The sequence below is a fragment of the Eutrigla gurnardus genome, assembly GCF_963514095.1.
Source record: "Eutrigla gurnardus genome assembly, chromosome: 3".
Lineage (NCBI taxonomy): Eukaryota > Metazoa > Chordata > Actinopteri > Perciformes > Triglidae > Eutrigla > Eutrigla gurnardus.
The window spans coordinates 6,453,255-6,480,521 of NC_139917.1; the positions used below are offsets into that span (position 1 = coordinate 6,453,255).

The window sequence follows — 27,267 nt, forward strand, 5'->3', positions numbered from 1 at the left end:
ATAGTAAGGAATTACAATAGTCCAGCCTTGAGGTAACAAATCACTAGTTTTTCTGCATCTTTTTGAAACAGCATTGGCCTGAACTTATTAATGTTACGCAGGTGAAAGAAGGCTGTCCTTGTAGTTTGTTTAATGTGTGAGTTAAAGGTCAGGTCCTGGTCAAAGATAACTGCAAGGTTTCTTACGTTAGTATTTGAGGCGATGGCAATTCCATCAAAAGTAGGTATATCTTTAGACAGCGAGCTTCGGAGGAGTTTAGGCCCAAGTACAATAACTTATTTATGACATCAACACATGCCTGGAGTAAAACTAGCTGATTGGTTTCTTCAGGCTTGATTGATAGATATAATTGAGTATCATCTGCATAACAATGGAAGTTTATAGAGTTTCTTCTAATGGTCTTGCCGAAAGGAAGCAAATATGAGTTGAAGAGAATTGGTCCCAGCACAGAACCTTGAGGAACACCGTATCTAACTTAAAGATTCTGGGCTGAAACATAAATGATCACATTCATCTGTTTTAACCTCACGATCCGCTAGCTGCCTGCCACATAAGCAGGCCGTCAAAAAAACGCGTCTCTCTAGGCAGCCTAGGCTCCGAGATTGCACACAAAAACAAATAGTACTACCAACATCTCAAAAGCAAAATAAACAGTGTTCCAACCAATCACAGACAAGGGGTGGGTGGCACGTTTATGAAAATGCTCATTTTCAAAACACGGGAGGGAGGGGCTAGCCGGCTCTGTTTTGGATCTCGCAACGGAAGTGAGGGCAACCAGAATCGCTGATACAACCTTTGTAGTGTGCAAGTGTGCATGGAGAATTTTTCATTAACATGCACAAACTGAGATCTATTGGATAAAAATGGCGTGAACCATCTAATGGTTAATGGTGTCGAACGCAGCACTAAGATCTAGCAGGACAAGTACAGAAACCAGTCCTTTGTCAAAAGCGATTAGAAGGTAATTTGTCATTTTTACCTGGGGCCTGTACTACGAAGCAGGATTTGTGCTTAGCGAGGTAACTTAAGCGTTTACTCTGGGTTTTCCATCCTACGACGCTGGTTCACTTCTTACCGGGGTAGATCGCCATGGTAAATTACGCTGTGGAGCTAACCTGCTCCGGAGCAGGTTATGTTCCTGATAAGAGATCAACGTGGAGAAACACACCGCCTACTGACCAATCAGCTCTCTTGGTGCGCGTATATTAAAAAAAAGAAGCTCGGTGGATCGTGAGAGGGTCTCGTACGAGAACTATAGAGTGTACAGAGACCGGCAAAACCCTTTATCTGTCCCTGACGATGTTTTATATGAGAGATACAGATTCTCATCAGAGGGAAAGACTATTCTTTGTCAGAGTACAGCCTACTTACCACTTTGAATTATGTTTTTATATTTATTTGATTTGCTCCCAAGTCCGTTTTACACCACCGGGATTGCAGCTGAAAGAATGAGGCTGATATTGTCATAAACCACGTTATAAGATTACATCCAAGCAGCACATTCATCATTTTAAAGTTATATGTTTGGCCTTTTATTGCGGAAGGACATCGTAAGAGTTAAAGGGACGAGAGAGAACGACTACATGATTTAAAAGACGGCCGAAGGGCGGATTCGAACCGGGGCCGCTGCAAGTAGCCTCGTAACATAGGGTGGTAACTCCACCACTAAGCTATCAGCGAAGTTAAAGTGATCATGTAATCATTCAGCTCCACCCACTAGTGTCCTTATGATGGGGCAGTCATATTATACTACTACTAATACTATTAATACGACTTCCGCATTCACACAGTTGGCGAGTTTTTGCCAGCTGTCCTTCCTGCATTTGGCAGATGAAACTGTTGCCTTTTGCCTGTGTTATATGTTTAACTTCTTCGTATTTCTGTAAGATTATGGTTCGCTCCTCGTACGTGAAATACGATATAATATGATTCATGTTTGTGATTGGTCAAATGCTGCCTCTTTCATGTGCACGCGCTCATAGCTGGACCCTGGGTTGAGTTAACGAGTTGATAACCAGCTTCGTGTGACCGCTTATCTCTGATTGCCTTTGTTAGGGTTACTTAAGCTGGATCTCTGAAAGATACCCTGGGTATGTTGAACTCGCTTCTTAGTACAGGCCCCTGAGCTGTCTCTGTACTATGATGTACTCTAAATCCTGACTGGAAGTCCTCAAGTAGACTGTTGTTATTGAAAAAGTCACACAGCTGATTGGCGACTACTTTCTCAAGGATCTTAGAGAGAAAAGGAAGATTTGATATTGGTCTGTAGTTTGCTCAGACCCCTGGATCGAGAGTAGGCTTCTTAAGAAGAGGTTTATTTACAGCTGAATCAAAAGTGGCTGCAGCTCGTCCTCCAAGTCTGCTGCCTCTAGTATTCATATGACTGGGAGGACTAGCTTCGTTCAGCAAACATAGTCTTCATCACGCAGCCACGTTTCAGTCAGGCAGAATAAATCAATATGATTATCTGATATTAAATCATTGATGTTTAAGAGTCCACATTGGAGTCTCCTATTTTGTTGTACTACTTCAGAGGAGGAGTTGATTTTTATTAGGTTTTCATGTGAAATCTCTCTTCTGTTTGACTGAATTAATTTGGTTGGTCGAGGGACAGACGCCGTTCTTATGTGGTTTTGGTTTTGGGTGGGTGACTGCTCTAGTGGAGGCGCGGAGAAGTGTGTAAGACTCTGCTTCCTGGTCTCAACACTGGTTTGTCATGTTCTAGGACAACCAATGAGATCAGCGATGTTTCTAGATAGGAGAGCAGCTCCATCCAAAGTGGGGTGGATGCCATCTCTCCTGATCAGACCAGGTTTCCCCAGAAAGGCTGCCAGTTATTAACGAAGCCCACATCGTTATCTGGACACCACCTCGACAGCCAGCGGTGGAAACATGACATGCGCTATACATGTCACCACTAGTAACGTTTGGCAGGGGACCAGAGAAAACTACGGAGTCCGACATTGTTTTTGCATATTCGCACACCGAGCCAACATTAATTTTAGTGACCTACGATTGGCGTGATCGGATGTGATTAACGCCGATGTGAATAACAATCTTACTGTATTTACATTTAGCCTTAGCCTCAATTGACCTTCAATGTCGCCTGTTCTGCACATTTGACTAAAGTCACTGGTGCCGATATTTTGATGTGTGATGGAGCTGCCAATGAGTTGGTAACAGAGTTGTTGTTGAAGGGTCAACTTTTAAAACAACACTTAAGTTTTGGTACAGCACCACAGAGGATAATTCCCCCGAGGCGAGTGACAACCTGACATGTAGACGGGATAAATTGAGGGATGATACATGAGGTGTGACTTCATTAACATTCATAAGGAGATTTAAGTCTTCGAGCAGGCCGTGATGAAACAGATGTCAGAGCAGCTATGCATGCTGGTAAATGTGGTTTACACGAAAAGGCCGTGAGGGGAACTTTGTCACCTCCATACTAATGCAACTACTTGAGGTTTATCAGCAGCCTCACTCTAAACACAAGGTTTTCGCTGTGGTCGGAAGACTCTCTAGACCTGTATCATTGTTGAGCAGTCCTTCTGTGAGCTGTTTCACCACAGACAGTTTCCACTCTCTCTCTCTAAGGTGCATGGAGGAGTAAAATCAATTAACAAGCACGGTTGTTTTCTTCCCATGGAGCCGACATGAAAACCGCTGTGGTTCAGTAAACCTGTGCTGTCAGTCAGCCTGGTGGAGGCAGGTGCATGGGGTTCATGGAAGACAGGTGTGGATCCGATGACAGTAGCCTCCAGAGGAGATGCCCAGACAGAGATCTACAAACTACTAAAGTTAAGCAGTGGACAATCTAGATAACACGACGTGAAGGGTCAGGATCCACACATGAAGGAAGGAAGTCAGACTTGACTCCTCTTCTTCCGCTTTCTGCGTCTCCGTTCTCGAACTCCTTTCAATCGGGAAACAGCAGCAGCAACCTCGGAGCTAGCAACTCTGGCAGCAGCATGCACCAGTGGCGTTGACTTGACCGACATACTGATCCGTTCCACTTCACACGGGCTTCCTGATATTGGTTTAGAGGTACAAACAGCTAGCAAATGGTCTGTGTTTTAATGAGTCCAGTGAGCTCCTCCAGAGTTAAAGTATAGACGGGCTTCACCACCGACCATCAAATTATGTTTTTCTTTTGTTTTAATAAACATCTCATCACACAGTCGACATACGTGTTTTAAGGTTTTCTTTTGTGGGGAATCAGACATGTTAACGACCGGGCTTGCCGTTCCATCCAAACAAGATTCCTCCTGACACTATTTTGCTGCAGCACCACAGTGGCTTCCAAAGCTTAGCGCCGCCCAAGTCTATTGTGATTGGTTGAAAGAAATACAAACATGCCAGAGCGTTTTTTCCCCGATCCTGGAGATGTGATATACTGTAGTCAGACCCTTCTACTGTGGAGAAAGGGCCAGCAAAGCGAGACTAAGCAGTTGGCCACACAAGTGGAGTGAGGGGTCAGCAGTTAATGATAGTATAACGCAGTCAATATAATATCATATATTCTAAAAAAAAACTGTGAAGCACCACAACCACAAGGTCCTTGGGCCCACAACCATAAATGAGCACAAGGATATGTTGCTGGTGAGTCCAGTAGCAGGCTGTTAGCCGTGGACAGACATAGGAGCGCTCACTCACACGGTCAAAAGCATGATCTTCTGGTGGAGATCATGAAGAATCCAGATGCAGGAGCAGCATGCTGAACCAAAGAAACGGACCAACAACATTACATGTAAATGATCAATCAGTGTGTGTATGCAACCTGACTGAACCTCTCTCTGTGTGACACTCGCAGAATGTGTCTCTCTGGTTTCCATGTCAACCGATGGGAACGAAGAAAACAGCTGAGCTGGCTGCTCACACAGAAATACACGCGGTTTTAATCAAGTCACCACGGGAGCACACACTGTACACGCTGGAGCTGTTGATTAACGTGCACTGAACACTGGATGAGGCCTCGCTGTTACATCACTTTGTCATTGATTACTCCCTTTTGTGTGTGTGTGTGTGTGTGTGTGTGTGTGTGTGTGCGTGTGCGTGCAGGTTAAATACCACAACCCTGACTCTCTTTCTCTGTTTCTGTCTCTGTCTATGCAGGTGTACAGCAGCATGCCTCAATGTTTGCCAGCAGCACAAGCAGAGGCACTATGGAAGTGAAAGAGCGACGTCCCTACTGCTCCCTCACCAAGAGCCGCAAGGACAAGGAGGGGCCCTACACTGGTGAGAGAGAGAGCCTGGCTCAGCTCTTCACGTATCTGTTTCTTCCTTCATTCATTCATTAGTTGAGTCATTCATTCATTCAGACTTCCCATTCAGAGATCCGGTCACAGCCGGTGTAGGATTCATACACGCCTCTCCCCCGCTAAAGGCATGTTACCTGACCTTCCTCTTCCTCATCATCAGGGATCTCTCACTTCTTCTCCAATATTTTAAGAAGCTCATCCTACAATACAATCAGCAATATTTTAATACTTAGTTTATATAATCCTTGGTGGCAATTATTTAAGTTAAGTTTCTCGAACTAACGATATTGGTATCATGTTTCTCTAAGTAATTAAAAGACGAGTAAAGTGCAAAGTCTGGCAACAAGCAAAGTGTTGCTACCAAAACATGTGAACAGGGCAAATTGATGTTGCTCATATATTACATTCTTACTTTAGCTAGACTTTAGACTTTGCCTGGCAATCTGGAATATCATTTCACGATATAGCTATAATGTGTTGTTCATGAATATCAAGAGTATAATGTTAATGATGAATTTTCTTCTAAACTGTCACATATATCTAACTTAAAGGCAGAGTAGGTCATTTGGAAAAAACTTGCCAAACCAAAAAAGTCCCGCCCCCTCTGTTCAGACCTCTGTTCAAAGCCCCTCCCTCAGAAGTGCGCACAATCAGGAAGTCAGCATTGATAAACAGGCAGGCCGTCCAATTATTTTCTCCAGACGTTTTTGATTGGACAGGTTTTTACAGTTCTACCACGGCCACAGGTAACATTCAAGTGTTTTAATGTCGGAGCATTTAATGTATTCATTGCTCTCAGAATGTTACGAGGATTTCAAGTAAAATAACAGAAAGTGTTTCTGAATAGAATCACCTACTCAACCTTTTACCCAACGCTTATTAAATCTACTTGTCTCTCTCCATCTTCCTCCGTCTGTTGCCCCAAGAATCTTTTATGAAATGTCCTCACATTTGATAAAATTCTGAAGCAGTGGTGACAATCATTTAGCAGCAGCGCTTCACCTTTCACCGACTCTACCCGCCATAGTTGTGTGTGTACACAGTTTTCCTTTGCAATAAGGATTATGACTTTACTCTTATTTTAAAATAAAATGTTTAGATAATCTGCCATATATTTTTTTTATGGAACAATTGGAAGTGTCCTGCCATATCTGGCTTTTGGTTAATTAGGAGAGTAAAATGTCAACATGCTGATGGAGACGCTGTAGATGCATAACAGTGTTCAGACGGACATTGTCAGGTGTGAAGTGGCAGTTGATGAATGCATCTGAATAGCTGGCGGTGCTTCCCAGAAGGCAGCGGTTGATATTCCTTGTAGTACACGAGAGGTCCTGGCTGACTCCTCCAGCTGGCCTGAGGCTCTACTTATTCCAGCTGCTGAGAAAGCAGTCCTCCACAGAGCAGCCTCACTTCCCAGCTCATCCCCAGGAGCTATAGAATATTGGCTCTCAGGGCTTCACTGTACTTTTACTGACAGAATTATAGTTTGTGTTGCCGACTGGATGAAGAAGGTGAGAATCAACCTGCTTGCAGCCAGTGAAGCTGTCTCCTCAACTAATAAATCATCTGCTGTTATAAATAAAAAAAGCCCATACATCAGAGGACCATCTTCCTGCTCTCATAGACACTAGGAATTCATATTTGTCTTGGCTGTTAATAATGCTGCATTGATATTTTGGGTAGTTTACATATTTTACAGTAAACTCATTATGAACAACTCATGAATGTATGTGTGTGAGTACGGTTTAAATCAAAGTTAGGAATAAGTCACTGTCTTGACAACGTTTGCCTTTGTGTTTGCGTGATATTGTGTGTATGTGTGTGTGTGTGTGTGTGTGTGTGTGTGTGTGTGTGTGTGTGTGTGCCAGGTTCATCAGGGGACAGTGAAGACTGTGCTATCAGCTCCCAGGGACTCCGGGTCCCCACTCAGAAGTCCTACTCCTCCAGTGAAACCCTCAAGGCCTTCGACCAACACCAAGACCAGACCAGGTTACAACATGATAATGTTCATTTATTCTATTTTTAGGAATGTGCTCCACTCTAATGTACGCCTCATTTTCATTCTCATTTGGAGCCGATAAACACTATTTTTCTGTCTGGACATATGATTTCTTAAAAGAGAATGGGAAGAGGCTGAGAGTATTCCTTTTCATTTTGTAATACCGCGACATAACACAAAACTGACTGGCAAAAAGCAAACAAATAAATAAATACTGTGATATCAATTTGAGGTCATATCGCCCATAAAGCACCAAAATGTGTCTCAAAATGAGATTTTCTCCAGTGGACTGAAGCAAAAATCCATTTGTGTCCTTTTGGAAACGTGCACTGAATCCTCGCTCACATCTCTGTTTGGATATGACTTCACGTACAAAAAGGGTTTAACACATGTTGAGCATTGAGATGCTACTTTAAGCTTCAAGTGCTTCAGTGAAACGTGTTTATATGGAAACATGCAGTGATTCCACACACCGCTACGTGTTTACTGTGTGATTTGACCACTAACGATGTATTATTTGTCCCTGTTGATGCCAAACTGTACTTTAAAACTGATTTGGTGGTGAAAAGGACTAAACCAAGGTGCCCACTGACGTTGAGTGGATTTATCTGAAGGACTCATCTTTATTGTGGAACACAACTGACAACATTTGTCTGTGGTTGCTGACAGGTTACTGTACGGGACGACCAAGGGATACAAGGACATGGTTCACCGGGAACAGGATGATTATCACAGACAAGGTGAGAGTCCTCACACACACACACACACACACACACACACACACACACACACACAGACTGCTGCCTCCTGTGTTTGGTTATCTGAGGACACTTAAAGCAACGAGACTGGAGGAGTTGTGATGGGAGCCTACAAATATGTTTGTGTTTCTTACTGTCTTATAAATCTAAGTTCTGAACTGTTGTGATAAGTTTCTAAGAATGGATTTTCTTTCTTTGGGATTTTCTTTAATGTTTGATTTCATATAATTCATGATTTGACGAATGAATTGAAGACATGCAAAAGACTGGATTTTTCAAACTTGCTTCACACATTAAAGTGTGGATGGATCAGATTGGAACGGGAGAGATGTGTTCAAATAACGATGGTAAAACTACGTGTAATGAAAAATAAAATATAATGAATCAATGAAAATGGCACATTTTGTGAAAGTAAAAGAATAGAAAATGGTAAAAAGAATAAAAGAAAATCACAAAAGAAAAATATGCTTCACCGCTAAGTGCATTCATTGTTCTTCAGCACCAATTAACACAGCATCAATATTTGAGAAAAGAAAAAAAATGATAATTGCTCAATCATCTTATCTCCTTCGTTTTCACTGTTAGCCTAATTGGAGCTCATTTAAAATTAATATAACTTTTAATTGAACGGCAGCACTCGTTATCTCTTGTTGTGCCATTAATTACGGGAAGCTTTTATCATTTTGCTTCCCATTTGCTGATTAAAGATTAAGAAGCACATACGGAGATTTTACAGATGATTCGTTTGCCTTCTTTACATTCTTCTTTAAATGGGTGATCACGCATGTTATTTGAGCCAGATTTCCATTTGATGTGAAAGCGTTACTTCTAAAGATCTGTTAAATTGACTGAAAAGAAATGTGTGATCCACTCATTAAAAGACTTTTCAGTGTAAACTCTAAAGTCTCACACAGAATGTTCCAGGTGATGTAATAACTAAGAGGCCCACAGCCCTGCATTCATTAAACATCAGTTCTTAAAATATGATCTGATGATGCTAACGAATGAAATCACTTGCATTTTAAAGCAGCTCACCTTCTCTCAGGCACTTTTACATTTTGAATACATTTTTAAATGCAGACATGTTTTCCATGTTTCATCATTTACTCCATAAAACCTCCCCGTTTATATCAGGAGTAATGTTGATGAATACATGTTTTCTTTTAGAAGTATGAACATATGTTTAGATTAAGGCCTCCCCGTTATTACCCAGCATGCTCAGTCATCCTGACACTTCAATAGTGGAGGGCTTCCACTTATTACAGGTTTAGCTTTTTTTTTTTTCATTTTAATGTGAGACAATACAATGAACCACAAAGTGATACAAGACATACTTGAGAACACAAGACATAAACAGACAGTCACATAAAAAAAACACAAAAAACACAAAAAAAATAAAATAAAAAAAGATAAGGCTAGCAGTAGCAGTGCACAATTAAATATATCCTGTGCTTATTCAGTCACTTTTCAAATTCATACCCCTATACATATTACTGAAAAGAAAATGACAGTAAAGGTACATAATGGTAACAAAGAAGCATCCTGCCTCTCTCCAGCATCAGGCCACGAGTCTTCATCAACCTCCATCAGGACATCCTGAGCTTTCTCTCTATCTCCATGTGATCACTACCAAGTCTGAAACCAGACACCTGCTGAGGTTTTGCAGCTGAAGATCATCAGTGTTTGAAAGTCAGCAGGCTGAAATCATCCTGTGTTGAATGTGAGGTTTACATTTAGACAGCGGTGTGTTAACATGTGAACAAAATGCTGTAAATCCACAGTGTTGTGCAGGTTGTGGTTAAAGTCAGCAGAGAAGTGTGGAGAGTTTTGAAAACTGTTCTAACAATGAAACAGGAACTAGAGTCTGCTGCTGTGCAGACTGTGTTAGAGTTTTACACATGTGACTCCAGATGTGTCCGCTGTCCTTTAGCAATCGGAAAAAAAACCTGTAATTATACTTTATTGAGATTATATAAAACGTTTCAGTCAACCCAATCAATATTTAAGTGTTAAACGTTAGTAATGACTTCACTTAACACAATGGCGGAGTTTCTCGGTGTAACTCGATGCTTCACGGTTCCATGTCGTCTTTCTTTAGTGTTTAACCTCATCTGGAATCAAGGACTCCATCTAATTTTTACTTTTGGACAATAAATTACTTTATTGACTTCTCTGGTTTTTCTCCATGCAAAAATTAAATGAATTTATTCCTCCTCCATTGTCTGATATTTGGGGGACATGTATTTGTCAGAAAGAGCCGTTTAAATGAGATAAACATGTAGCCTATTCTTCCATCCCGATCCCCGGCCATGTGTCATCCCGTCCCAACCAGACTCCTTCTGTTTTATTATGGTTTCATTTTGCATCAGAATATGATCATTTATTACATCCAGTTCCCTACAACATAATCGGCATACATTTAGTAGAAAAGCGTTCAGGTTATGACAGATGTATATGTAACCCAGGTTACTAGGCCCTTACCATGAGAAAAGACATAAAATAAAAAAACAACTAAAAACTAAGGGTTAACTGTAGTTTTAAATAGGAGCCATTAAACAAAATAGGTCACTGTGGTTCGATAAATAAGATAAGATAATAACATTTTTGTGTTCATATTGTTCATTGTTTCAAATCTAATGACTGTGAGTGTTGTTGTTTCCATTTTGCAGACTTCCAGGTGACATTTGAGTGAAATAGCCCTTTTGTTCATGTGACACGCGCATGATAGCCAGACGATAGACCTAACGAGCCAATCAGAATTCATCTTTGCTGCGTGAACCGGGAAAAAAAAAAACGTCTCGCGACGTTAGGTAGCAGACAGACATGTGAAGGATCGTCGACATTGCGCTGTGGATTTTGCCAGAAAACTTCAGACTTTACTTTTTTGCATGGATATAAATTTCCTCTTGGAGGTATTTTGTATTTGTGGTGAACCGACTAGGATTTAGCCGGTGTACACCTTGTTACCTTGTTACTACCTGGAGTTTGTGAGTCGTGGCTTCTAGGAGATTGGGACTAACATGGAACTTTCTGGTGAGTAATTTTAGTGTTATCTGTGAATGATTTGGTTAAATCCTACCTGTAGTGACAGCTAAAATATTAACGGTTATTGTATGTGTGGTGCTATATATATATATATATAGAGAGAGAGAGAGAGAGAGAGAGAGAGAATATAAACATAATTCGAGGTAGCTTTATACTCTATAGTGTGTTTCCTATACACGGTAAATTTTAAAGGAGAAATAGATGTTCGGTCGGAGCAATTTATTCATATTGAAAATTTTTCATGTAGAGAAATGTTTTGAAATTAGTTTTTATTATTTCCATGGTTATGGTTCGTATACTCCAGAGTTAAGAGACAAAGTAAGGAGTCATAACATAGTATTTAATAACAGTTAAATTGTATGCACAGTAAATTCATAATTTGTTTTTGGGGAGCGGGTCTTTTGTCTTGCCTTGTGTTTTGGGTGCTGGAATTTACGGAGTGGATTTCTGCTGCTGTTCTCCTCACTGCGGCTGTGGTGGTAGAGTTCAGTAGTGGTGGCGAGCTGAGTCCAGTGGATGAGATGATCCTGATTTGTATTGGACTGTGACTGTCTGCAGGAATCTGGTTGGACTGTAATTGCCAGTGTTAATGGACCCATATTAAGGACTATTGCTTTTAATTTATTTTTCTCACTGGACTGAAAAGAGGGGAAAACTGCAGCTATATTATCAGCTATATGACCTGTTGATTTGATACTGTCATTTGAGAGGTGATGTTTATTGTTTTTAAGAGCCATTTCACTTGAAGAGGGGCAAATGTATTTTTTGATGTGTTGAGAGCATAAGGTGTTTCAAGTTGTTAAGTGTGTACTGAAGCAGGTTATTATACAAGCTTACCTGATAAACTCAGCTTCTAAATAAGTAGAGCGACTAAAAAGAGAAAATATCTAAAAACAGATGAAAACAGGATTTGAAATAATTTAAAACCAGATATAAAACAGATTAAGAATAAGCTTTAAATAGGTTAAAAAAGGAAAAAGGAAAAACAAACCTTAAAATGGTTTAAAAAAAGGGTTTCAGATGTGAATTGTTTCAAGGGGCCGTTGGACACAAGTCAGTGAGTACTTTTATTTCAAAGAGACCACATACATTGATTGCTGTGCAGTTACATGTTTATTTTTGTATAATTTTATTTCATTTCATGTTTGCAAGCAACCAATACAGTGAGCTTTTTCTATAAAACGTACCCGTTGTTCATGAGTTATATTTGCTATTTGCTACTTAGGTTTGTGCGTCTAAATACTCATTTCTCCAGTGAGCAAATCTTAATTCTTCTGATGTACTAGTCCCATTAATTGCTGATTTAGTAGATGTTATCTCTGTACCATATATAGCTATTTGGGCTGTTGGGTTACATACAGCCTATTGTGAGTTGCACTACCTACACAGTTAATATGCTGATAGTCTCCAGGCTTAATGCTCTGCTAATCTGCCTCTTCTCCTGTAATGACTAAATGGGATTTAAGGGATCTAGTCGATAAGTAGTCACCTTCTCTGTCTGCTTGTCTCCTGGATTGCTGTCTCTATTTTCTATGGCTAGAATTGTCTTTTACAAATGCTTTTGTGTGGAAGATTCTGCCTCTTGTAAAAGCAGTTAATTCAGTCTCATAACCCGGTTCAAGATTTTTCTTGGTGGAGACGCAGTTATACTTTAGTGTATGAGTCAGGCTGCCTGTACAGTGTGTTGTCTTTCTGACTGGTTAAATGTACTTAAAGGTTTATGTCTATTACATTGAGATGTTCATCTTGTAATTACATTGTTATGAAACTTGAATATACAGCAATCTGCTGTATGCAATATATCTCCATGTGTTTCGGTTTCAGGTCAGCACTTCAGTCTTCGTCAGCTGGGAATCTGCGAGCCACCTTCACGTCGTGGCCTGGCCTTCTGCTCGGAGATGGGCCTCCCCCACCGCGGCTTCTCTGTTGGTACAGCCCAGGACATAGACGTGGACAGTCAGGCTGTGATGTCACCGGAGCGCGCCATGCGGCTGTGGGGCCGTGGGGGTCTGGGTAAATCATCAGGCAGGAGTTCCTGCCTGTCCAGCCGCTCCAACTCAGTGCTGACTCTCACCGACACCGAGCATGAGAACAAGTCGGACAGCGACAATGGTAGGACCCTTCCCCTCTTCCTCTCTGTTTGGTCTGTCCCTCTCGATGCTCAAAACCAACAAAGATGCTGTTTTACCCGTACACTATGTCTCATACCGGAACACTCTGCTGACCATACGGTGTTCAGCCAAATCCTCAGCACTAACCTAACAGCTCTAACAGGGTGTTTGAGTACTCTCAGATGTAGAACTTTCTCTTTGAGACACTCCCATAACTACCCTAGCATTGATAGGGCTGATAGGTATATCTTAATACGTCTGAAATCAGATTTTAATATTCAGATAGAAGATTCAATTTGTGAGCAAACATTTTCTCTGGTAAAATGACAAATAAATCCTTAACGTGTTTCCCAACGGAAAAGGGAAGTCAGTCATTTGAGTTGCTGTAGCAATACATTTTTTTATAAGTGTTTCAGAGAAAGCAATAAAAATGGATGCCCTGTCCTGCTGACACTCTCCTTTGCATTGTAGCGCTTTGCCTCACTCTTTGAGGGTGGGTGAGCGGGTGGGTGAGAGGGTGGGTGAGCGGGTGGGTGAGAGGGTGGGTGAGAGGGTGGGTAAGAGGGTGGGTGAGCGGGTGGGTGGAGGGTGGGTGAGCGGGTGGGTGAGAGGGTCGGTGAGAGGGTGGGTGAGAGGGTGGGTGAGAGGGGTGGGTGAGCAGGTCGGTGAGAGGGTGGGTGAGAGGGTGGGTGAGAGGGTGGATGAGCGGGTGGGTAAGAGAGTGGGTGAGGGTGGATGAGAGGGTGGGGGAGAGGGTCGGTAAGAGGGTGGGTGAGAGGGTGGATGAGTGGGTGGGTGAGAGGGTGGATGAGTGGGTGGGTGAGAGGGTGGATGAGAGGGTGGGTGAGAGGGGTGGGTGAGCAGGTCGGTGAGAGGGTGGGTGAGAGGGTGGGTGAGAGGGTGGGTGAGCAGGTCGGTGAGAGGGTGGGTGAGAGGGTGGATGAGTGGGTGGGTGAGAGGGTGGATGAGAGGGTGGGTGAGCAGGTCGGTGAGAGGGTGGGTGAGAGGGTGGATGAGTGGGTGGGTGAGAGGGTGGATGAGAGGGTGGGTGAGAGGGTCGGTAAGAGGGTGGGTGAGAGGGTGGATGAGAGGGTGGGTGAGAGGGGTGGGTGAGCAGGTCGGTGAGAGGGTGGATGAGTGGGTGGGTGAGAGGGTGGGTGAGCAGGTCGGTGAGAGGGTGGGTGAGAAGGTGGATGAGTGGGTGGGTGAGAGGGTGGATGAGAGGGTGGGTGAGAGGGTCGGTAAGAGGGTGGGTGAGAGGGTGGATGAGAGGGTGGGTGAGAGGGGTGGGTGAGCAGGTCGGTGAGAGGGTGGATGAGTGGGTGGGTGAGAGGGTGGATGAGAGGGTGGGTGAGAGGGTCGGTAAGAGGGTGGGTGAGAGGGTGGATGAGCGGGTGGGTGAGAGGGTGGATGAGAGGGTGGGTGAGAGGGTCGGTAAGAGGGTGGGTGAGAGGGTGGATGAGAGGGTGGGTGAGAGGGGTGGGTGAGCAGGTCGGTGAGAGGGTGGATGAGTGGGTGGGTGAGAGGGTGGATGAGAGGGTGGGTGAGAGGGTCGGTAAGAGGGTGGGTGAGAGGGTGGATGAGCGGGTGGGTGAGAGGGTGGGTGAGAGGGTGGATGAGAGGGTGGGTGAGAGGGTGGATGAGAGAGTGGGTGAGAGGGTGGGTGAGCAGGTCGGTGAGAGGGTGGGTGAGAGGGTGGGTGAGAGGGTGGATGAGCGGGTGGGTGAGAGAGTGGGTGAGGGTGGATGAGAGGGTGGGTAAGAGGGTGGGTGAGAGGGTGGATGAGCGGGTGGGTGAGAGGGTGGATGAGAGGGTGGGTGAGAGGGTGGATGAGAGAGTGGGTGAAAGGGGTGGGTGAGAGGGTGGGTGAGAGGGTGGGTGAGCAGGTCGGTAAGAGGGTGGGTGAGAGGGTGGGTGAGCAGGTGGGTGAGAGGGTGGGTGAGCAGGTCGGTAAGAGGGTGGGTGAGAGGGTGGGTGAGGGTGGATGAGAGGTAGGGTGAGCAGTTTGGTGAGAGGGTGGGTGAGCGGGTGGGTGAGCAGGTCGGTAAGAGGGTGGGTGAGAGGGTGGGTGAGGGTGGATGAGAGGGTGGGTGAGCGGGTGGGTGAGCAGGTCGGTAAGAGGGTGGGTGAGAGGGTGGGTGAGGGTGGATGAGAGGGTGGGTGAGCAGTTCGGTGAGAGGGTGGGTGAGATTTTTTTGATTTTTACAATCACACTTTATTTACAAATCACAGGACATTATTAGCTGCTCATTTTACCCAACCACAGATTTATCTATTCATACAACAACACCATAAACACACACTCATACATACATACAGTCAATAAATAAATAAATAGATACTCCGTCAGTTCAAAATATTGGTGAAATGAAGCTCATTATTTAAAATAGCACACAGGATGTTGTTGTGGCACCAAATGTCTGCAAAGCTTCCCAGGTCTCCCATCAATCTATAAAAAGAGAATTCTAGGCGGATCCTACAGCGGACGTTGCAGCGCCACACTGAGGATGCCTCTACAACAGCCTGGCCTTCCATCTTGTTTCTCCTCGAGATATAGACCGCCATCTTTGCTTTTCCCAAGATGAAATTCAGGAGTTGCCACATGGCCTTCTTTTCTTTCTTGTATCCCGCCCCATATATAAACATTGTGGTTGTAAAAGTTTGGTTAAAAAGTTTAAAAACACGTGTCAAAAACGCTGAGAGCCTCCCACACTCACTAAAAATGTGGAAGGTTGTCTCCCTTATTCCACAGAAAGGGCACTGGTTGGACACAGCAGGATTAAAAACAGATGTAAAAGCATTGGATGCAATGGCACCATGGAGAACCCTCCATTTCAGGTCTCCTGTCCTCTTTTTCAGGGGAGGCTTGTACAGCACTCTCCACTGCGGAGCAGCCTCCCCCAACCTGTCTGTCCAGAGTTTTCTTGTTTAACGCCTGCACACAAGCTCTATAGAGAGTCTTTCTGTTTACTGTGTGCAGGCTGAACGCTGTCCCTCTCACCAGAGGACCCTCCTGTTCAGTCAGTGGGCTGAGCTGGATTCCAGGGGGAGGGTCTGTAGGGTCCGGCTCCTCCCCTCTGCCGAATTCCCTAAGGAGCCTTTTCTCCGATATTGTCAAATTGTCCCTCCAGAGCTGCAGCAGCCTCTGGACCATCCTGCAGGACTGGAGGGTGGGTGAGAGGGTGGATGAGCAGGTCGGTGAGAGGGTGGGTGAGAGGGTGGATGAGCAGGTGGGTGAGAGGGTGGGTGAGCAGGTCGGTGAGAGGGTGGGTGAGAGGGTGGATGAGCAGATGGGTGAGAGGCTGGGTGATAGGGTGGCCCCACTGATGTGAGTTTTCAACAACAACTGACAAGAATCTTTATTTGTTTGTTCCTAATTGCGTGACCACACAATAGTTAATGTCCATTTTACTCTTATTCTATATCTGTGCTGCATATATGCTGTATATATACTGTGGGGTCCGCATGTATTCGGGTCGGCATGTCTACCCTTATGCAAGTCTCAGTGGGAGAACACTTGAACACCTGATTGGACGAAAGTATTATCGAGTCCAGTGGAAGGAGCAGCCTGTGTGAAAACATATTATTTTCATAAAGTTTGTGAGTCTTCTGATATTTTTAAAGCGTCATGGCCTTACATGAGAAGAAAAGTACCGTAGACTTATATACTATCGTCAGTGAATATGCTTCATTGTTTAAAAACCATCATGACGTCTCTCACATCTTCACTATGTCAGTGTCCTTTCCAGAGAATTGTGGGATGATCGTACAGGAGTTGGGAGAAAACACAAAAGAATGTCCTGCTTATTCATTTAATTAATTATCACAATTTAGCTGGACAAGAAATTGTTTGTTTTCATACCTTTTTGTTTGCATACGTGTTTCAGTGCCGGTGTGCACTTGATCATTTAGATCAGGGGTATTCAATTAAAAGTCGCTGAGGTCCAGTTACTAAAATTTCCTCCAAGTGAAGGTCCGAACCTCACAAGTTCAATTTATGTCTTATAGCCTACCCTACATTTTAATATGGTTTCAACAATGTTTATTGTCAATTTTCAACACTTGAACTAAATATTACTAAAATATAAAAAAAAAAAAACTAAATATTTTACCATAGATAAAAGTAGTCCCAAGCGAATGAACTTAAGGCCTTTAAATACAGAACACAACTCGTCTCTTTCTTTCCCCTCAAATAATGTCTCAGCAATGGCGTTCAAGCACTCCTTCACAATTGTCCCATCACTAAATGTTTTTTTATGTTGCCCCAAAATCCACGATACGTTTAGCGAACATTCGTTGACACGTTGCTGGGCTGTAGATGAATGTGTGATGAGTTGGGTAGATCTGTCATACTGGCCTTGCAGTTCGGTTATTTTGCGTTTCGGAGCATATGAGGCACACGGGTTTGGAACTGCCATCGCTGCCTCTCTCTTTTCTCAACAGAATAATTTATTGGTATATTCTTATATCAAGTTACACGACCACTTCAAACGTGTCCTCCCCGCTCCAGTGAGACCGTTGGATTCCAGCTGTGACTGAATCAGAGCGTGCATGTCCGGGCCTTCCTTTCCACCTCGGTGCAGTACTTTCCGGAGAGCCCCGTCGCCTTCATCTCCCTCAGCTTCTTCTCCCTGATCTCGTCGAGGTGCGCGCACTTCTGCCGGGCCTCCTCCACCAGCCGATCGGCCTCGGAGAAAACCTCTATGCGCTTAGCCGCGGCCGACTTCGGATGGCCTCCGCGTTCCTGAGCGTTTTCTGACGCTGCTTCTCTTCTTCTTCCTTCTGTTTGACGATCGCTTCCTTCTGCACCTTCAGGATCCTGTCAAACTGCCTTCTCCCGGCCAGCCTCCACCGACAGGAGGCGCTCTTTGCAGTGAATGTGCTCCGCGCGGGCTGCCCTCAGCGCCGCTTTCTCCTGCACTTTCTTTATGCCGAGCTCCTTCGCCTTTCTCCTCCACTCTCAGTCTGCAGCTTCTTGGTTTCTCCGAGCACGGAGCTCATTCTGCTCAGCTTGGTAATCTTTGGCTTTTTCTTGCTGGGCCCTGAGCCTGGCTTTCTCCAACTCCTTCTCCTTCTTGATTCGTCTTTTTTCTGCCTCATACTCTGCCTCTTGCTCCATTTTGTGTCGCATGTACTCCATATTTTGGGCGTCAGCCTGCTTCTCCACCTCTCTCCTCTGCTCCTTGGCCCGCACTGTCTCTGCATTGATACGTGCAAAATGTTCCTGCAGAAGCTGCTGTTCCTCCCGCTTCTTCTCCAGGGCCTTCAGGTCCTCCAGGTTCATTTTCTCCTGTTTCTTTCGTACATGCTGTTTCTCCTGCTCTTTGATCTCGTCGTGCAATTGCTTCTTCTCTAGATTATTCTGGATCTGGCCAATGATTCCTTGCATTCCCCTGATCTTCTGCTGTGTGCGCTGCTCATCAATCGCTCCATCATCTCCAAGGCCCTGCGGCGCTCCACCTCCATCATGTCATCCAGATGCTTTTCCTCCTCTGCAAATATTCTTTGGATCTGTTTCTTCTCGTGGATCTGGGCATCAAGTGTGGCTTGACACTGAGCGTCCAGAATCAGCTTGTTGAGCGTATTGATCTCCTCCTCTTCCTCCATTCTTAAGGCGTGGACCCGCTCCACCAAGCGCTGCGCGTTGTCCCGGGCCTCTATCTCTGCGTCGGTCAGCACCAGATTCCCCCTTACTTGATCCGCCTCGAGGATCTGACGCTCCCTTTCCTCTGCAGCTCTCATTTCCTCGTCTTTCTTTCTCTGATTATCGGCTTCCCCCTCCACCTTGGTGAGAACCTGAGACGCTGAGGTCATCTGCTCGTACTCAGCTGGTGTTAGAATGGTGGACTCTTCAGAGCGATCCTCACCTTTGATCCTGAGAGTACGAATCAGGTCTTTTGTGACTATTAAAACAGTCTCTCCTCGGTTTGTCTGGGGCCCATGCTTTGGAGCCTTGGAGGCCGAGTTTCCACCTTTGTCTAGCTGTGATGGTATCAGTTTGGGGCACCCAAAAAGGCTCGCATCCACCCTGGAGTCGGGGGCCACCGCGTGGTACCGGCGGGTAGAAGAGCTGTCCCTGGATCCCCGACTCATGCTTCTGGCTTATTGGTTTCCAGGAAGACCAAGAAACAGGGCTGTAAACTAACTTTTTGGCTCACCTGCCAAGGCTCTTGCTTTTAAAGAGCGGTGACGCGCACGCTACGTTGCTTCGGGGGAACTATTTTCTACAGCGGTGACGTCGGGGGAGCTACTTCAGTGTGACACACAACAAATCACCGGTTTAGCTTGACGTTTGCTACCGTCATAATATATCAGTTTACAGCTACTACAATGTTTTGTTATATCATTCATGTATAATTTATTGTAAGAGCACGACCATCGGGACAAACATTTACCCGCCCCAGTGGCATGTATCCCTCCAAAATTAAGTCGCCAGGGGAATGTTTAGTCGCATTTGGCGAGTGGCGACCGCTAGTTTACAGCCCTGCCGAGAAATGTTTGCCAAGCGCTCTCTTCGTTAATGCAAGTTCAATTTTCTGTTATGAATGTCGCTGGCTAACTTATAAACTTTCCAACTTCGAGACGTCCGATGAAAATGTAGAAACGTTTGTTGTCCGTCGCCATGGAAACCTTTCTCTTGCTCTCTCTGGTGCGCTGAGGGTAAACAAACGATTTGATTGGCTCAATTCAGTGAAGTCATTGTCGTATTAACTGGAGTAGCTGCGCCCACTGTCGTTGCGACCGTCGAAAAAAAAAGATAGTGCTCTATGAAAATGATCTATTCTCGTGAATTCATCAGAGATTGGTCATGGGTCCGGACAGAACCATCAATCGGTCCGGACCCGGACCGCGGCCCGCCATTTGGGGATGCCTGATTTAGATATAAGGAAGGAAATGTATATGTAAGGTAGTTCTTTGTCTGCAGGTGTTTTGTGTGTGTGTGTGTGCATGTAGGTGTGAATTTGATACTTAATACGGGACTTGTTTTTGATTTAACAAACACACACACATATGCAGTAGTTTCATTAAGCTACACAAACACACACACTGGGTTTTCATTAAGAGATGTGATGTTGTAATTAACAGTGAGATAAACTGCTGAGTCATTACATTTCCTTTATTATGTATGATAATGTTTTTATTAAATAGCATTATGCTGTGGATGTCAGTGCTCAGGAGGTTACACTTCCAATCTCTAAAAGTGAGTAGTCGTCAAGTTTTCATAGGCTAATTAACTCTTTAAAATGCAGCTGTGTGTGCGTATGTGTGTGTGTGTGTGTGTACGTATGTGTGTGTGTGTGTGTACGTGTGTGTGTGTGTGTGTGTACGTGTGTGTGTGCGTGTGTGTGTGTGTGTGTGTACATGTGTGTGTGCGTGCTAGCTCTCTTTTGCAAGTGTGAGGTTGAAGTGGTCAAATGCTTTATCAATAATATTTATGAATTTTATTGATCAGTAATGTATAGTTTGTATTGATTGTGATGAAGACAAGCTGGCCAAAACATGAAGTGGGTAAAGCATGTCGGACAATATGACATCATATATGTCATATAGGTCTTGTTGAATGAATATGTGTCAATAGAAAGATAATTAAAAATACATTTTCCACTGCTCAAAATAATCATATGACCATAGTTTCCATCCTCGGCATGATATTGTAAAAAACTGTGTTTCTATTAAAACTCATGTGAAGGAAGGTTAGACAGTAGACGGATCCAGCTGTGTGTCCAGAATGAAGGATAAATACACCAGATGTGTTAAAAAAAATGGCGCAGGTTGTGCGTGCTTGCGTGCGTGATTACAGTAACTTAAACCAACTTCTGTGATTCTATCTGGCTTTGTTGAACGAGGAAGCGGGAGAAAGAAAAGATAACAGGGAGCGCCAGAAGAATGGGAGAAGAGAGGAAGGCATCGGGGGAGGAGGGAAGCAGTGCAACCGTGAAGTCATTATTCAAAAGAGGTGCAGGGAAAGTCGAGAATAAAGGCCAAACAGGGAGAAGCCGCTCTGCATTATTTGTTCTCCTGAGAAGAAATATTAGACCATAGACGTCTGGCTGGCTCCCCAGTGGACACACACACACACACACACACACACTGGCAGACGTAAACACTTGTCTGAACCCATGGGTGCACAGCTGCTGTGTGCCCAGATACTTGATATTGGTGATCTCAGCTACAGGGACAGAACAGGGAGAATAGATGACATCGTCAGAGACAGGTGTGTCTGTCCTCGAATACACCTTCACATGGACACATTTTACATTTCTAGATTCACACAAATGTAAAATCCTGTGTAAGAAACACCCAGCCATACGATGTCCAGGGTGTGAGAAGTAAACAACAGAGAGAAATGACAATATGAATGTACACACAGAAGAAACAACAGGCAGATGTCTCAGTATGCGCCATCGTAAGGAGCTTAAATATATCAGCTGACCTCTCCAATCTTTTTAAGTCTTAATATGTGCCCCGGGCAGTGTGTGTGTGTGTGTGTGTGTGTGTGTTTGTGTGTTGTGTGTGCGTGTGGGATAGTGAAAAAGACATGATGTGATGGAAGCGGGAGAAAATAAAGTGTGAGTGGAGAAGATGGAAGCCAGACGGTGGAGAGAGAGGGAGAGAGGTGTATCTCGTCTTTGCTAACCAGATTACTTAACTATGTGTCAACAAAACACTTAATCCATTTGGCATCCCTAAGCGGCTTAACATTATAACCTTAGTTGTGACACACACACACACACACACACACACACACACACTTCTCAGACATTCAGTAGACTTTGTCTCTGCCTTCAGTAGCAAAGTACAGTTTTCATGCAAAAATGGGGATCGGGATTGACCTCAATATAATATTAAACTTTGTGGTTTTATGTTTTCGTTGACTTGAGGCTGACTTCTCTCCTAATGTCTTCGTTATATACAGTCAGGATGTTTTTCTTCTCTATTTTTAATGATACTTTGCATAGTGAACCCGGCCTCCTTGGCTGCGTTTGACGCTACTTTGAAAACATGCACCATATTTGCATCATCTGGAGGCTGCACGTTGATTATCGGACCCCCACGTGGACACCACCGCTCTCCGCATCGTGGCCCTCCTGTCAGTCATGGAGCATGTCCCTGATAGCTGCGTATGAATGCCCATCGTTTTTGAAATGGGATGTTTGACAATAGTGTACACATACTGTATGTTTGGCCACGTCCAGTTCACATGTCACCTGAACTCTCTCTACTCACAGAGCAGCACACAGTGACGGGTCTAACATAGCTTGCTCTCACTCCGTCAGTGGAGTTCTCTTTGGTTCAGTTCAGTCCAGCGGCTGCTTCATGGAAAGGTGCAGCGCTGCGATCCGTTGGCGACAGAAGGAATCCCGTTCATACAACACCATACTAGAACAGATGATCTGGCTCCTACTCGTCCGGATTCACAACGAATCACTTTCTCTGGAAGTACGCGGTTTCCATTTTACCGCTGAATTACACAACATGAAACGACATCAATAAAGATCTTTGTGACCACTGGAGGGATTGCTCGCTGCATTATCTTTGAGGAACTCACTACGTGTGTCTGAGCCGGTGTGTCCACGCTGTGGTTTCAGCCTCATCTTTCTTCTATCTTCCCATTCCTGCTTTTCAGCATCTTTGTCTCATTTCTTTTCATGTCACCACTTTCCTTTTACCATTTCTAAGTGAGCAATCGTGGCCTCTGCGCTGTGAGAGACAGCATATTACAGTTCTTTGTCATTGTTAAACCATCACTGGACACAAGTTGGCAGGATCTTTAGAAATCGTCATCTATTAAAAGGACAAGAACAATGGCTGATGCCTTGTCAGCTTTTATAAGTGCTATGATTTGAACTGCAGCGAGGCCGCGTGATGTTCTAGTTATTTATTCTATTAGAAACAGTCATTCAGACCCCATCAGTCTTTCACTACCTTTGGATCTATTTATACCAAAATTGTAAGATAAAAAAGCTAATATTTGTATGTGGTGATAACATTGATGTATTAATTGGAGAATGGCTTTTGACCTGCATGTGTGTTTGTGTGTTCGTGCGTCTGTAAATGTGAAACAATTATTATTATTATTACATAATATCGGAACGGGCATCGGCCCCAGTCCTCTTTCGTCATGCGGGATTCCGAACTGTCTCTCATCCAGGTTTCACGGCGGTTGCAACTAGCAGTGCACTCTGCTGGACAACCTGTGTCATGGCACCATGCGTGAATTACTCCTGCAGCACAGAAGATTTCAAATGAATATTTGGGGAATTGCGCAAATTGGGCAGCATATGCATTTCTGCGAGATGCTAATATATTATTATACTAATATTATTAACTGATTGATTAAAATAATAACAATAACAATAATAATCCCATTAATATTAATCAGTTGGGCTCTAGCCCCGAAGCATCCTGTATGTGTGTGTGTGTGTTTGTGTGTGTGTGTGTGTGTGTGTGTGTGTTTGTGTGTGGAAGTGAATGGTACATATATGTATATGTATATACTATATGTAAATGTTATGTATATTTACAGCAGTGACATTGTTAGGCCTATTTTAGGGGGGCTGGAACTACCCTAAATAATTTGGCTTTTTATTTATTTTTTATTTTATTTTTGAATTTTTTCAATTTATTTTCAGAATAATTTCATACTGATGAAACGGTTTACAGAGATTTTTAGGATTATAGCGTCATAGTCTGTAGAACTGGTGTAATTAAAGCATTAAAGCACATTTTTTAGACCTGCAGCTTATCTATTGGAAAGAGGAAATAGATACGGTATCACTTTAAGACACATTTACATCATCAGGTTCTAAGTATGCAGCTTTAATGTGTCTAAAAGTTAACATGACAGTAACTCTTGTTCAACAGAAGAGAAGAAGAAGACGATGTCTGTTGCTTTAAAGTTGTTACTAGCTGGACTTCTTCACTGGTTGTTGTTCTAATACAGGACTACAAAGATGCTTCTCCTGGGGGCTAAGCCCCCCCGTCTTTAAATCACAGTGACGCACCTGATTTACAGTATAATCCTGTGTATTGTCTTCGTAATCATTAATATGTAGCCATAAAACATATTTCATAAATATATGTATTTTTTATGTTGCTAAATGTCCAATGCTAATTGCTTCACAAATAAAATGTCCCAGTTGAATATGAATAATATAGAATTAAATAGAATTAACATATTAAATAATTTGGTTATAAGCATACTCCACTCAGTTACACAGTAGAACAGTGTGTGATGTGTTTTATCTCATGCATGCATTTGGTTTGCACACGGTCCTGTTTCATCCAGCATGACAGAGATATGATCTAGTGTGCTACACAATCTTTTTGTTGAATTGATATTTTGAATTTGTATATCCGATTTCATTAAACTTGATGACAAAATGTTGAATTTGAAAGAAGATAATGACATTAACAAAATAACAGTTGCAACACTGACATACAAGATAATCATATTATTATTATTATTATTATTATTATTATTATTGTATCATTATTATTATATGCTTCCTAGCTAATGTTAAACATACAACAACTAATCTCTGCATTTATTAAGTATATGTTTTAGTTATTCCTCTTTATATTGTGCCGTTATTCGTGCCTACAAATTCAGTGTGCTTTTTAGAATAACATGTATTCCTTAAAATATTTATATTGTGGGCTTATTTGACGATACATCAGGTAACACGGTGTTCATATGCTCACGACATATTTGCTCATGCTGTTGCAAACTTCATATATTAAATAGCTATTCAGTACACACACACACACACACACACACACACTGACAAAGATGTGACTGCTGCAGAAGACAGATCGCTGCAATAACCGAGCTGCATGATGTGAGTGTGGAGAGATTATACATGCACGTTCACCACCATGCTTTCAGAGATGTTTTCCTGTCCTCCATGCTGGTATTGATACATAGATGTGACTGCTGGTTCTGTTTTTTTTGCTCAGCTGGTGTGTACGCTTAATAGAAAACAGCCTTCAGGAATAAATAATGTATCGTCTCTCCTACTCTCACAGCAAGGAGGTGTGGAGAGTAGCAGTGAGTCTGTTACACAAAGACTGCAGATGTACTACAGGATCGCCTTTCATACCTATATGTGTGTGTGTGTGTGTGTGTGTCAGTGGAGAGTGGTATATGTAGAAAAATAAGTTTTAATAGCAACTGAAATGTACTTGAGTTTGCAGGATACACACACACACACACACACAGGTCTGGTGCCAGTCATATTCAATAGCAATCTCGTGCTGACCAGAGAAATCAATGAATAACAGACTAACTGACTAGAGGGTTTAACTTTGGCGCCGCTAACATGGAGAAGACATTTCATTCCATCAAGTGGCCAACATTAAATCATTAATCATACAGCACCATCCCTCCCTCCTCCCTCCCTCCCTCCCTCCCTGCTTTTTCCATCCTCTCTCCTTATTATCCTTTTTGACATGTCCTTTATAAATAGTGAATATACATTTATTAACACAGCTCCATTCTCAGGAGAATCACATCACACATTAAGACAGTTTTGATGACATCATTGTAGCTATAATTGTTTTAAATTGCCCAATGTGATAAAATACAAACCAATTGATTAAAACAATTCCTGTAAATTGTAAAATGTACAACGACAGCAATAGTAGTTATTATAGTCATTATTCTGTCATTTGGACCCAAGCAACAAGTCTGACAATCTCCTTCCCTTCCCTCCTTTCGTCCTCTTCACTTTCTCAGAACCCATTTAGGCAGAATCCATTAGCACAAGTGCAGAGGGAGAAGAGCTGAGGAGGTAGACAGACAGACAGAGAGGGCTGAGGAGGTAGACAGACAGACAGACAGACAGACAGAGAGGGCTGAGGAGGTAGACAGACAGACAGACAGACAGAGAGGGCTGAGGAGGTAGACAGACAGACAGACAGACAGAGAGGGCTGAGGAGGTAGACAGACAGACAGACAGAGAGGGCTGAGGAGGTAGACAGACAGACAGACAGACAGAGAGGGCTGAGGAGGTAGACAGACAGACAGACAGACAGAGAGAGAGGGCTGAGGAGGTAGACAGACAGACAGACAGACAGAGAGGGCTGAGGAGGTAGACAGACAGACAGACAGACAGAGAGGGCTGAGGAGGTAGACAGACAGACAGACAGAGAGGGCTGAGGAGGTAGACAGACAGACAGACAGACAGAGGGATGGAGAGACAGACAGCTTCATCCATCCTACAGCGGGTCTTCTCTTCCTCGGTCCTGGTCCTGGTCTGTGGATGAGTGTTCATGGTGGCGTTCATGCAGCTCTGCACTAACTTCATACAGGAACTCTGGTTCTCTGCGTTGTCTTTGCTTTGTCTCTTGTATGCAGTAACGTGTCAGGATGGACACCCTCTCTTCAGAATATGTATCGTGTTGATACGTCTCTCCACACACTAGACATTTCAGATAGAACTCCTAAAACAGTGAGTGGCCACGGTGACAACGAAGGCTGCTTGGAAATACGACACACACTGTACACATGACATGCAGCACATCACGCCTGGCCTTTTAGTGTGACCCTCACGGAGGGACTGGAGCTCAAGGTTAATTCATCAAGTTGAGGGTCGACAGAAATGATACGACAACTATTTGGAGTAAAACATTTTTTTTACTAAGAAAGATTCTTTCTCAGTATTTGAGACTGTTAGTGGAACAGTGGAAAATTCCACATTTTAAATCAAAGTAATACATTCATAATCAAATAAATGAAAACATTTAATTTAGTACATTTTATTTTGATAGATTTGAATGGTTTAGAGTTACTTTCTGTGAGGACTTCAGACAAGTGCTGCATTTATATTCATGAACTGTCTACAAAGTCAGTCAGTGGTTCAGTGATGTTCCTCTTTTCTTTGTTTGTGTCAGAGATACTTTCTTCATGTGAACATGTTTTACAGCTTGGTGATGTCTGATACTGTACTGTGTGTGTGTGTGTTTGTGTGTGTGTGTGAGTGTGTGAGTGTGTGAGTGCTTTTGAAAGTATTCAAGGTGAGAAGTGAGATTGGATATCAAGCAGATCAGGTTCAGATTGGGTTTCATTTATGTCACACTGTAATGGGAGT

General features: G+C 43.4%; 1 protein-coding gene and 1 pseudogene across 6 annotated transcripts in view; one reads left to right on the forward strand and one right to left on the reverse strand.

Annotated features, from left to right (window-relative positions):
- LOC311010747 (teneurin-3) overlaps nucleotides 1–27,267 on the forward strand; it is a 317,927-nt gene that overhangs the window by 58,996 nt on the left and 231,664 nt on the right. For all 5 annotated transcript variants that reach the window (XM_084005346.1, XM_084005347.1, XM_084005350.1 and 2 more), the window contains exons 3-6: nucleotides 5,116–5,238; nucleotides 7,130–7,250; nucleotides 7,930–8,000; nucleotides 12,888–13,175. In XM_084005346.1, the coding sequence (XP_083861472.1) occupies nucleotides 5,136–5,238; nucleotides 7,130–7,250; nucleotides 7,930–8,000; nucleotides 12,888–13,175 (583 nt within the window). In that variant the 5' untranslated portion in view covers nucleotides 5,116–5,135. The remainder of the gene's footprint in view (nucleotides 1–5,115; nucleotides 5,239–7,129; nucleotides 7,251–7,929; nucleotides 8,001–12,887; nucleotides 13,176–27,267) is intronic.
- On the reverse strand, nucleotides 17,636–19,267 carry LOC311010809 (cilia- and flagella-associated protein 45 pseudogene; annotated as a pseudogene). Its single transcript has one exon. The product of its transcript is annotated as a cilia- and flagella-associated protein 45 pseudogene (transcript).